We start from the raw sequence: 13,205 nt of genomic DNA on the forward strand, positions 1-13,205 counted from the left end.
ATTAATTTGATTGGCTGAAATTGAATATAAATTTTCCAAACAAATCACTACTAAACATACCATTGGTTTTAATAATTTTTTTCAGTAATTTCCACCGTTGAAATCCACAAATTTACTATAGCAAAGAATATTCAAACTTGTCCTATTATACGAAAACTTATTTTGTTAAAAATTATCTTTAAAATAAGGAACAGATTACAAAAATTTTTTGTTTAAAGCCAATATTTTTTTTATTGTTTTGAAGTATCTATATGAAGGTAAAATATTTTAAAACTGGATTTTCTTTTTAATAACATGTTATTAATGAAAAATCGTGTATACGATGGTATGTTATGTGTTTTATTGGAAAATTGTGATTACATAAGATGATCGGTAAGAATATACAGGGCTTACTTTCACAAAAACGAACTAGTTCAGATGATACTAAATCGAAAAGTATTGTTTTCGTAAGCAGATATAATTCTCGAGGAAAGCCAATGAAAATTAAAGTTAACAGGAACACAGATGCTAAGCATTCAGACATTACACCTAAGTTTTCAAGTACTATAGCATCTATAATTTCCTAGTTTCTGAAGAATCTTCATGTTTTAATGTTCCTTGAAAAGTTTTTTAATATATGCAATCCTTATTACACAAATGTCTTACAAATAGACTAAAAATATAAAATTGAAAAAAATAATCACTACATAGTATAAAACAAAGTCGCTTTTTCTGTCCCTATGTCCCTATGTCCCTTTGTACGCTTAAATCTTTGAAGCTACGCAACGGATTTTGATGCGGTTTTTTTTAATAGATAGAGTGATTCAAGAGGAAGGATTTTATGTATAATACATCCATATTATAGTAGAGTAAGGGGTTGAAATAGAGGTTGAAAGGGATATGCTTCAAAAACTAAAAAAGTTGTGCATCGATTAAGCTCAAATATTGACACGATATACAACCAGCTTCAAAGATCTATTGTTTTTATCTACTTTTAACCTTCGGAGGGTAGAAAGGTGTAGCGAGAAAGTGGGGAGGAATTATCGAATATTTACAAATATACCTAAGTGGGGTATCAAATAAAAGAGCATGACGTGTGCATTACAAAACTGTTATCCCACGCAAGGAAATGTGGAGGGAGGGGTGCAAGTGGGGATGTTGCCCAGCAAAGCGGGTAGTTCGCAGCTAGTTATTTATAAAGAAACCTATTATTTATAGAAGTTTTGGGTACACCCATGCCAATTTTTAGCTTTAAGCCAGTAGAATACAAATATACGCAGGGAAAAAAAAGTAAAAAGTTAACGATTTTCTACAATTTTTTTGCAATTTACTCGAAAACTATAAAAAAAAATTGAAAAAACCAGCAAAAACAAAGAAAATTTTACATTGATGTAGTTCATCGGAATCTAAAAAGTACAAGTTTTCAAATGAGCTATTGAAGTTCGAATTTCGATGATTTTTCGCAAAGATACAGTTTGAAATTTAGGTAAAATTTTGTTTCTTTAATATATTTGAGCAGTTATAAAATACATCAAAATTTTGAATAATGTATATTATTGGGTCCAATTTTTTGACGATTCCTATTAAAATTTTCAGCACGTCTTCTGAAAATTCATTAATTATACCCTGTATATGAGCTATATGGTAATACATTTGACCTGTCCATGTCCGAATAAACTCTTGTCATAATATAGGAATATAGGTATCTAATTCTGGTAATTGGATTACGCGAGGGTATTGGTTGGATTGGATATGATATACTTACTTATACAAATTATAATGATTAAATTACTTTTCATGAAAATACACTTTTATATCCAATTCCTATCTAGCTTTTTATTATATTAATCACTTTTATTAAATACCTAAACATATCGTTCTATTTTTGTCCAATTTATCTAACTTACATGTACGACAACTTTTAATTCGAAACAAAAAAATATCGAAAATTAACAAAACGAAATTCCAAAAAATAAAATTTAATTTAATAAAAAATGTCTAGTCGTATTACTGAATCACGTGAAGATTTATTAGTTGGTTCTGAAGAAATTCGTAAATCACGGCAATCGATACAATCCAATTTTATCGAACATGTTTTAACGCCTGTGGAAAAAACATTTTTATTGCATGCTGAACGGGGTGATTGTGCAACAGTTCGAAAGTAAGTTTATTTTCTATGCTTTTTTTTAATAGAAATTTTGAACAGTATTAGTTTTACTAAATTATAATTAAGGATGTACGAGGACCAAGGTAATTTTGGATAAAAGGCGTGATTTTTTTGTATATGTTATAAGTTGGACTAAGTCTTAATCAATAAGGTATTATCGTTAGTGAAAAATAAATTATGAAATTTGAAAAAAGTTAAAATTTATGTAAAAATATATTTAAATATTCTGATTTCGAGTCATAAAAGCACATTTTTCTTTTAAAATATTAAAATTAAAGATCGTAATTTTTAAACTGTATATCATGTGACCTAAAACGCGGATAAGCCCTACTGTGATGTCATATCGGTATGGGCCATAGACCATCAGTTAGTTCAGTGTAGACAGCTGGGTATAATATATCCATAGATAATAAGTATTTATATTTATTATAATCCCCTGATAATGTCAGGGGAATTGTCCGATTATTTAAATAAATAAATGATTTCAAAAGTGGACATATTTATTATTGAACTTATAGGCAAACGATAGATGGATGATATGTTTTCATAGATTTTCCCAAAACTATCAATATGCGTTAGGTCTAATTAAGATATTAAAAATTTTCTAGATTGATCGAAGATCATAAAGATCAAACGGAGATATTAGATATTAACTGTGTGGACCCACTCAATCGTTCCGCATTAATTTCTGCCATCGAAAATGAAAATATTGAACTTATCAAAATTCTACTTGAAGCCGGTATTCAAGTTAAGGTATACGCTTCATTTTACGATGTTTGAATTAGGACTGAATTTTATTTAGTGGATTGTTTTAGGATTCACTTTTACATGCCATAAAAGAGGAATATGTCGAAGCAGTAGAAATTCTATTACGATGGGAAGAAGAAAATCATCAACCAGGAACTCCTTACGTAAGAAAATTCATCGTTTTAAATCTTGAAATACGAAATTATCCTCTTTTTGTTTTGTTTCTAGAGTTGGGAGGCAATTGATAGATCAGCTGCAACATTTACGGCCGATATAACACCGTTAATTTTAGCTGCACATAAAAATAATTATGAAATTATCAAAATTCTTTTGGATCGTGGAGCAACTTTACCAATGCCACATGATGTAAAGTAAGAATTATATCCCCTTCAGGGCAAAATATAAATACATTGCCAAAGGAATCGAAACCAATTTAGCTAATTAATAATTAGAATCAAACCTCTGACTTTAATATCTTTTTTTTTTTTTTAGATGTGGTTGCGATGAATGTGTAACGTCCAGCGAAACAGATTCTTTATGTCATTCGCAATCTAGAATTAATGCATATCGAGCATTAACTGCATCATCGTTAATTGCTCTATCCTCGAAAGATCCACTTTTAACAGCATTTGAACTATCTTGGGAATTACGTAGATTAAGTCGAATGGAAACAGAATTTCGAAAAGAATACAATGTAAGTAAATATTCTGTAAAAATATATCGAAATAATTTGACTCGGTTAACGTTTTTCGATACTAAAACCAAAGCTCTATTTTATTTATTTTCAGGAACTTCGTGCAAATTCACAACAATTCGCCACAAGTCTTCTAGATCATGCACGAACCTCATACGAACTAGAAATTATGTTAAATTTTGATACAATCGGTGATAATTGGGATCCGGGTGAACGACAAACATTAGAACGATTAAAAATGGCTATCAAATATAAGCAGAAACATTTCGTGGCACATCCAAATGTTCAACAATTATTAGCATCAATTTGGTATGAAGGTTTACCGGGATTTCGTCGTAAAACAATAGTTGGACAATTATTTCAAGTTGCTCAATTAGCTGCAATGTTTCCAATTTATTCGACCATTTATATGATGGCACCATACTCGAAATATGGTCGATTTATGAAGAAACCATTTGTAAAATTTATTTGTCATTCATCGTCATATTGTTTCTTTTTGAGTAAGTTTTTAAGGTCAATCAAAAGAGAGTTCTATCGGGTACGCTGTGTTTAATCTAAATGGCCATTAACCCGTTAGCACTCGTGAGTTACCATTTTAACTAATTTCACCATATTTCTATCACAAATTTCTTTCATTTACTGAGTACGACTTAAACTAACAAAAGTACACGAACAGGCTCGAAAATTTCCGAAGTTAATATATTTTGCTTACACCTTTACTCTCGTGATGAGAGAAATTCTCACAATTTCTGAAGGGTTATTTATGCTTTGAATCGAGCGTGAGCAAAATATATAACGCGAGCGCTAACGGGTTAATTCGTTATACTCGATGAATGCCATCTTTTAGATAATCGATCAAAATAAATTCGTTTTCATTCAAATTTTTGTACAGTGTTATTGGGTATCGCCTCACAACGGTTAGAAATTTTGGTCTTAGAATGGTTTGGAACTGATTGGATGCAAGCGATAGTTGAGGATTGGAAAAGAAAAGAGCGTGGAGCTGGACCGGGTTTTGCAGAATGTGGTGTCATTTTATATATGATAAGTAAGTTTTATCAACTGGAAATTTTCTATAAAAAAAGTTGAAGGCTCCCCTTGTGGAAAAAATTCTCGGTCAAAATGAAAATATGCACGAATAACATTTCTTGAATTTTTACTTTTTCTTAAAAAGCTTGAAAAAGTCTTTATTTTCAGTTTTGACAGAAATTTTTCCACAAAAGTCCTTTTGCAAATGTCGTATTTTTACCTGCTTTAATTTAAATAATTATCCTCGTAGGTTTAATTTGGGGAGAAATACGTGCCTTATGGACTGGTGGAATAGCGGAATACATGGAAGATTTATGGAATATAGTGGATTGTATGACAAATTTTTTCTATGTTGCATGGCTTGTTTTAAGGATCTATTCATATTACACAGTTCAGGTTAGATAAAACTGGTAATTTTGTATTTCACATTTTCTGATAAAAAATCGATACCAGAGGGTATTGTCCTCTGTATGAGAAAAAAAATTTAAAAATATATTATCGAGACAGCTAAGGCAAAAATCAGTCGGAAATATTGATTTAAGTTCATGTTATTACGTCATACGGCTATGTAAACTAAAAAGTTTTAATTATAAACAATTATCATGCAAAATATCAGTGTATTTGTTTAAACAGCCAACTGACGTCATAACCACAGAGCAATATGGCTTCTGGGCGCGAAATTTGAAAATATAAAATTTAAATGCATTTTAGAATCTTATTGAGATACTTTTCACAAATGGATGTAATATCTTATTTTTATTTCACAGATGGATGATGCCATGGGTAAAAATCCATGGATACCACGTGAACAATGGGAACCATTCGATCCAATGTTACTATCGGAAGGTGCATTTGCAGCGGGAATGATATTTAGTTTTCTAAAGTTAGTTCATATATTCAGTGTGAACCCACATTTAGGACCATTACAAATATCATTAGGTCGTATGATTATCGATATTTTAAAATTCTTTTTCATTTATACACTGGTCTTGTTCGCTTTTGGTTGTGGTAAGTTTCAAAAGTTCAACTTTTTAACTAACACAAGCTTTCAAACGGAACTATTTTTTAGGTTTAAATCAATTGCTTTGGTATTATGCAAATATTGAAAAAAATAAATGCTATCATTTGCCAAATGGATTACCGGATTACGACCAGAATGAAAAAGCCTGTTCAATATGGCGTCGCTATGCAAAGTAAATACACATTTTTTTATGTCTTATTATTAGCCCAATACGATAGTTGCCTGATGTCGAATTTATTTTAAAACAAGTGAAAACAAACAATTGACTGAGTTCATTGTTGAAATACCATACATAGTCAGTGTTGATTTCTTTATCACATTACACATACATACATGTGACACATACATAACTGATAATCAAGTATAGTACATATTATAAAATTTTCGCCTAATTGGCGCCCTCACGAGTAAACAGTGATGTTTACGAAAAAATGTTTCAAACAAAAGTTGTTTAATTTTTGATAAGGAACATTTTTTACGTTTAAACTTTTGTTCTATCTCTAACGGTTTACAAGATGGGTCCTACGGGCCCAAGACCCAATTGACCTATGATGCTCATTTACGAACTTGACCTCACTTTTTACGTCCTGAGTACGCTGTAAAAATTTCAGCTCGATATCTTTTTTCGTTTTTGAGTTATCGTGTCCACAGACGGACGGACGGACGGACAACCGGAAATGGACTAATTAGGTGAATTTATGAGCACCTATGACAAAATTTTTTTCCTAGCATCATTATTTTTAAGCGTTACAAACTTTGGACTAAACTTAATATACTATGTATATTTCATATACACATAGTATAAAAACGAAGAAGTTATAAGCATTCAAAGATTATTACCCATCTCTTTTAGCAAAACAAAGTTTCGTATGTATTTTATATGTATCTCTATGTTAATATCGGAAAATGACGTCCGATTTTGTCGAACTTTTTCCATATCTTTTAATATTTTCCCAGTCGAATATTTTTGAAATACTTTGTACTTGATTGAGAAGCCATATTTAGTTCCAAGGCTTCTTTTAATCATCATTATCTGATCCCTTAATTAATAATCATAACGAATTAATAATTACATATTTTAATTGTTTTTACAGTTTATTTGAAACATCACAATCTTTATTTTGGGCAAGTTTTGGTTTAGTTGATTTAATGAATTTTGAATTAACTGGCATCAAAGAATTTACACGATTTTGGGCTCTGTTAATGTTTGGATCATATTCTGTTATAAATATTATTGTATTACTTAACATGTTAATTGCTATGATGTCAAATTCTTATCAAATTATTTCGGTAAGTTGATCATTTATACTTTAGTCAAGTCACATTGAGCAATTTTTATTTTAACTTTTATAAAAATGTTTCGGCTGTCCCGTAGCTAATCAACTAGTTAACTAGGCAATTTGCATGACGTAAATGTAATTAAATGTTTTAAAAATAAGGTAAAATAGGCATTTATTTATAAAAACTATTCATAAAAAAATTTCGAATATCACTTGCTCCCAGTCTAATTCTATTCGATCCCAGAATTAATTATTTTGATAGAGTCAATCAAACGGATATGACTGAAAATAAATGAAAAACTTAATAAAAGTGACTAATTTTATAAAACTAGATTTGTTTATTAATAAATTTACAAGTGTTTGATGGTTATAATTGAATCTGGACCACAAATATAAACCTGTGATTCGCACATGGAACATGAATAGGTTCCTTTACCTATCCTATCTACCTTCTCTAAATTAGCTTTGTATCTAAAAATGATACCTATAATACTGATGTACCTTTTATTTATATTTAATTAATAATTAAATTAAATAATTTTTATTAAATTTAAATATTTAATTAATTTGTATATCTCTAACTCTCTATATTATAAATGTGAAAGTAAGGATGTTTGTTTGTTTGTTTGTTTGTTATATCTCATATATCGGATAACACATGAGCTATAATTTATAAAGATATATTAAACAATTCATTTTGAACCATAAATTTCTGCAAAAATTGTAATAATTGTAATAGTAAATGTCAAACAATTCATGGCCATCTTTTCTGATATACTCTTTTACATTTTAATTATGACTATTTTACACTTTAAAAAATTGAAAACTATGCATATATTTTAGCTGTGTAAAATATTCCCCTAGAGTGGTATGGACGGGGGGTAAGTGAAGTCAATAGAGGTGGAAGCTATAAAAAGCGGTGGTTTTTACTTTTAATCCCAGTGAAGCGGGCGGGTATCAAGCTAGTTTTATAATTATTACAAACTACAGAATGTAATAGTAATCTTGAGTTAAGAAATCTGCAAGACGCTCCAGGAGGCATTCTGTAAGAAGGTCCACTCATCCAAGAGGGTCGATCATGAAATCAATAAAAATAAGAAACTCTTTTTTCGAGTAAGAAAACATTTTATAATGTCGACATGCGATATTCAGTTACTATTTTCCGAAAAAGTTAATTCTGCAAGGTACAGGAAAAAACTTTTCCAAAATTCTGCGTGCGTACCAGCCTCTACACCGCGATGTAAATAATGTACGAGGCTAAACCGTTTAGCTGATCTTCAGACGTTGTCGATCGAAGACAGAGGAGAGTAACCCAAAAATGAGTCCCTTAAGAAAACATATAATTTATAGCCAAACTATTCCAGAAAAGTATAACGTCGAAATATTTTTGGTTTCTTTATTCAAGTTTTGCAATATTGGCATCCGAATTTCTTTTGATTTCGCTCAAATTTTTAGAACTATTCTATATTTCTCAAAAAGGATTTACCAACTTTATAAGAATAGGTATATTTAATATAGGAACTTTATGTTTAGGAACGTGCTGATACAGAATGGAAATTCGCTCGAAGTAAATTATGGATGAGCTATTTTGAAGAGGGTGATACGGTACCCCCTCCATTTAATATATTTCCAACGCCAAAAACATTCTATAAACTATGTCGTCGAAATAAACGTCAATCTAAATCATTTATGGTAAGTTCAACGAATAATGCTGGATTCTAGCTTGTTTTTTATAATAAATTTTTTTAAATTTAGAATAAATCTCGAGAACGGGCAGAAGAACGTCATGCAACGGTAATGCGTTTATTGGTAAGACGTTATGTTACCGCTGAACAACGGAAACGTGATGATTATGGTATTACAGAAGATGATGTCATGGAAATACGTCAGGATATATCTACGTTACGTTACGAGCTCATTGATATTTTACGGCAGAATGGAATGCGAACACCAGTTTTAAATGTGGGAGAGTCAACAAGTAAGTATCTTTGGAATATACTAACTAGAATTGGCAACAGAGTGATAACTATCTCTCAAAGAAGATTAAAAAGGATAATAGATGCAAGAGCATGATTGTTAATGCGCATGTCTTAATCTATATATATATAAAAGAAAGTCGTGTTAGTTTCTCCACTTATAACTGAAAAACGGCTGAACCGATTTAGCTGAAAATTGGCAGAGAGGTAGTTTAGAGCCAGGAGAAGTACATAAGATACTTATTATTCCGTTCGACAGCATTCCCGTGTGACTTGACATGAAACGTCAGTCACTATAAAACGTGGTATTACAAAAAAGAATCAGACTTGGAATAACAAAACGCAAATGACAGCTATGTAATTATGCAATACTCAATGAATTATGACTATTTTACACTTAAAAAAATTGAAAACTTTGCATATATTTTAGCTGTGTAAAACAATCCTTTCGAATGTTATGAAAGGGGTATAAGTCAGATCAAGAGAGGTGGAAGATAAAAAGCGGTGGTTTTTACTTTTAAGTCCAGTGAAACGGGCGGGTATTAAGCTAGTATACAATGTAATATCTATGTAAATACGGAATAAGCGATCATACTATCTTCAATTTTACTATAAATCTGCCCTTAAAAAGTTTGGCCTTAAATTTTTAATCCAGCACTGATACAAATTAAGAATTTACATGGCCAGTGCCAAAGAAACATAGCAAAATAACTCTTGCATCTATTGATAAGCCGTATTTTGCAAATTAGTTGGCCAGCCATAATGTTTTCTCCCCTTATTTTTTTAGAAATATGTGATTTTGACAAAACTTTCTCTCATCAATTTAATATTTATTTTGTTTTAGTTGCTGGGAAGAAAGGTCGTATAATGGAACGCCGTTTATTAAAAGACTTCACAATTGGAACTGTGGAAGGAGTTCAAAATATAATAAGTTCAACAAAAGAGCCCCGTGATGTATTCAGTCAAATTGCTAAAGCGATTGGAAAAAGGGCTAGCTCGTAAGTAAAGCCAAAATTTGTGTGTTAGTCTTGTCTCTATTTATCGAGGTCTTGGTCCTGGTATACAAATGTTTTTATTGATTTCTGGCTTTTCCTTTCTAGGAAAAATAAATCTGAAGAATGGAATACTATTGTACGCCAAAGTACCATAGTTCGAGATCCAATTGGATCAACGACTGAGGCAGCTTTTAGAAATTCACGTCACAGTTTAAAACGATATATTGCATCGAATACAAATAATGTGGCAATCGATCAAAACAAATTATTGGGTAAAATTATTCTGCCTGCAATTGGTGATTAATTAACCTAAAAATTTTATTACTTTTTCTAGAATATAATCCCAGATTGGTTGAAGTACCACCAACTGCTCGATTAGCTTATGCTAAGTTCATGAAAGCAAAACTAAAACAGGATGAAGCAACGAAACAGATAATCGAAGATGTTGTTAAGGTTGAAAAGCAATTGTCACGTGACAATAGTCAAGATCACCATCATTCGCGAGGTAGCTCTCTTAAGAGTTTGATTGCCCTCAAAGGTAAGTTATACAAAATTTTTTCTGAAGGTAATTCATCTAACAAAAGCGTTAGTGCAATGGATGTATACTTGTGTGCTGTCGACAAAGCATCTATTGTTTGAAACTGATAATAACCAGGCAGACACAGCACATTATACAGCACTTAAACTTCAGTCGTAAGCTGGAACTGACTCACACAATTTTTTAAAATTCTAGGTTTACTGCAGGAATCATTGGAAATACAATCAGACGAACTTAGCGAAGTTGAGAAAAAAGAAATCATTTTATCACCATCTCCGATACTCGAGGCTGACGAAGAGGCTGAAGCTCGATCTCTATATAATCGGCGAAGTTTAGCGCAATCTCCAGATATGTTAGATCAAAAAACACCAGTCAAAATCGTTGAAGATACAAAAATTGATATTGAAGAGAGTGAAGCAGCGAGACTTGAAGAAGAAGAAGTACAAAAGGATTTATTGGTTATGGAAAAGGAGGATTTTACACCGTCATTACCTCCCGTAGTTGTAACAACTAGTTCTCCGCCGGCTGTAAGAACACCGACACCTACATCAACTAGGTCTCCAACACCAAGTATTCGGTCACCAACACCAACTCTTAGTCCACAATCACCTACTCCTAAACCATCTTCACCTTCCACGAAAAGTCCATCCCCGAAACCCACCACCAGTTCAACTCCACAATCACCGCCACGAAAAGTAACTTATAGTACCGATGGAAAATCAAAAATTTCTGGAATGAAACGAACAGGGTGGCTTTAATCGATAGAGAGCCGTAGAAATACAATTGTAGGAGTAATTTTACAAGTAACTTATTAAAAATAGTATTATTATTATGACAAACGTTTTATTTATAAAAAAAAAAAAAAAAAAACCTTTAAAAATCTTATAATCAAATCCCTATTTAATATAAATGTGAAAGTACGGTTGTTTGTTTGTAACGCTTTCACGCAAAATTACGAAATGGATTTTAATAAAACTTTACAATAGCTCATACATCAAAAAACACATACCTGATTTATAAAAGGTAGGTTAAATTTGACCGTAAATTTCGGGGTTCAAAAAATCGATTATTTTCATAATACACCCAAATGTTATCCGATTTGAATGAAATTTTTTTTGGAACCCACTAATTTCGGGATAAAACTTTTTATTTTTGGTATTATTTTTAACCTATCTCACACCGTTGTGCGAAATATCAGTACTAGGGCTCCACTATCTTCAAAACTTTTATAGGTAGGTTAGTTTTGTCCACAAATTTGAAAAGTATGACCCAAATTTAGTATAATTCCATACTTGGTTGATTAAAATTGGATATAATTTGGATGTGATAGAGCAAAATTCAAATTTTTAGATTTTGATGACGTCATAAAGTTTAAAAAATTAATAATTTTCATAATAAATCCAAATGTTATCCGATTTGAATGAAATTTTTTTTGAACCCCACTAATTTCGGGTTAAACTTTTCATTTTTGATATTATTTTTAACCTATCTCACACCTTTGTGCGAAATATCGGTACTAGGACTCCACTATCTTAAAAACTTTTATAGGTAGGTTAGTTTTGTCCACAAATTTGAAAAGTATGACCCAAATTTAGTATAATTCCATACTTGTTTGATTAAAATTGGATATAATTTGGATGTGATAGAGCAAAATTCAATTTTTTGGATTTTGATGACGTCAGAAAGTTCAAAAAATTGATAATTTTCATAATACACTCAAATGTTATCCGATTTGAATGAAATTTTTTTTGGAACCCACTAATTTCGGGATAAACTTTTCATTTTTGATATTATTTTCAACCTATCTCACACCTTTGTGCGAAATATCGGTACTAGGGCCCCACTATCTTCAAAACTTTTATAGGTAGGTTAGTTTTGTCCACAAATTTGAAAAGTATGACCCAAATTTAGTATAATTCCATACTTGGTTGATAAAAATTGCATATAATTTGGATGTGATAGAGCAAAATTCAATTTTTTGGATTTTGATGACGTCATAAAGTTCAAAAAATCGATTATTTTCATAATACACACAAATGTTATCCGATTTGAATGAAATTTTTTTTGAACCCCACTAATTTTGGGATAAACTTTTCATTTTTGATGTTATTTTTTATCTAACTCACACCTTTGTGCGAAATATCGGTACCAGAGCCCCACTTTCTTCAGAACTTTTATAGGTAGATTAAATATGATCACAAAATTGAAAAATATAGCCCAAATTTAGTAAAAAGTGGTTTTTGTAGGTCAAAATTTTTCCTCAATGAATCAATTAGGCTTACAAATATTGCCTAACATATTCATTAACTATTTTATACCTAATAATTATTAGTAGTTAAAAAGTCTGAATATCCTTCGTATAGGTTGCTCAGGAAAAGTAAGACAAAAACCTATTTGTGATTAAAGGCGATCAAGTATATTAGTTACGATGTATTCTGGTTATTTAAAAATGTGCTTTTTTTTATTAATATATCCATCTACCTTCTGATTTAACAACGATAGCTCGAGCAGAAGAACTCCCCCGAACAACCATCGCGATTTTAAAGAACTAAAAAAAGGTCTTTCTTGCAATAGATTTTTATTACCAGGAGCGCTAATTTTTGAAACTGCCTACGGGTGCAAAATTTCTTAGTCAAACTGGCTTAACTTATTTACTTTTTACTACGTTTTCCCATCTCTAGATTTATCTAGATTTCTAATGAATTTTTTATTGACCACACTATACATTTTGATATAATTCTATAGAATGGATATTAAGTATTGAAGTTAAAAACATTATTTA

General features: G+C 30.9%; 1 protein-coding gene across 1 annotated transcript; it reads left to right on the forward strand.

Annotated features, from left to right (window-relative positions):
* The first annotated feature begins 1,964 nt into the window (after positions 1-1,964).
* Positions 1,965-11,255, forward strand: LOC123293975 (transient receptor potential protein). Its single transcript, XM_044874997.1, has 17 exons — positions 1,965-2,140; positions 2,755-2,899; positions 2,962-3,057; positions 3,122-3,264; positions 3,386-3,587; positions 3,682-4,087; positions 4,480-4,632; positions 4,864-5,009; positions 5,381-5,621; positions 5,683-5,806; positions 6,729-6,924; positions 8,448-8,606; positions 8,670-8,892; positions 9,735-9,888; positions 9,991-10,157; positions 10,220-10,423; positions 10,619-11,255. Exons 1-17 carry the CDS (start codon positions 1,974-1,976, stop codon positions 11,179-11,181), a joined length of 3,489 nt encoding a protein of 1,162 aa, XP_044730932.1. The 5' UTR covers positions 1,965-1,973; the 3' UTR covers positions 11,182-11,255.
* Positions 11,256-13,205: the final 1,950 nt, after the last annotated feature.

Source organism: Chrysoperla carnea, chromosome 2 (assembly GCF_905475395.1).
Source record: "Chrysoperla carnea chromosome 2, inChrCarn1.1, whole genome shotgun sequence".
In the NCBI taxonomy this organism is placed as follows: Eukaryota; Metazoa; Arthropoda; class Insecta; order Neuroptera; family Chrysopidae; genus Chrysoperla; species Chrysoperla carnea.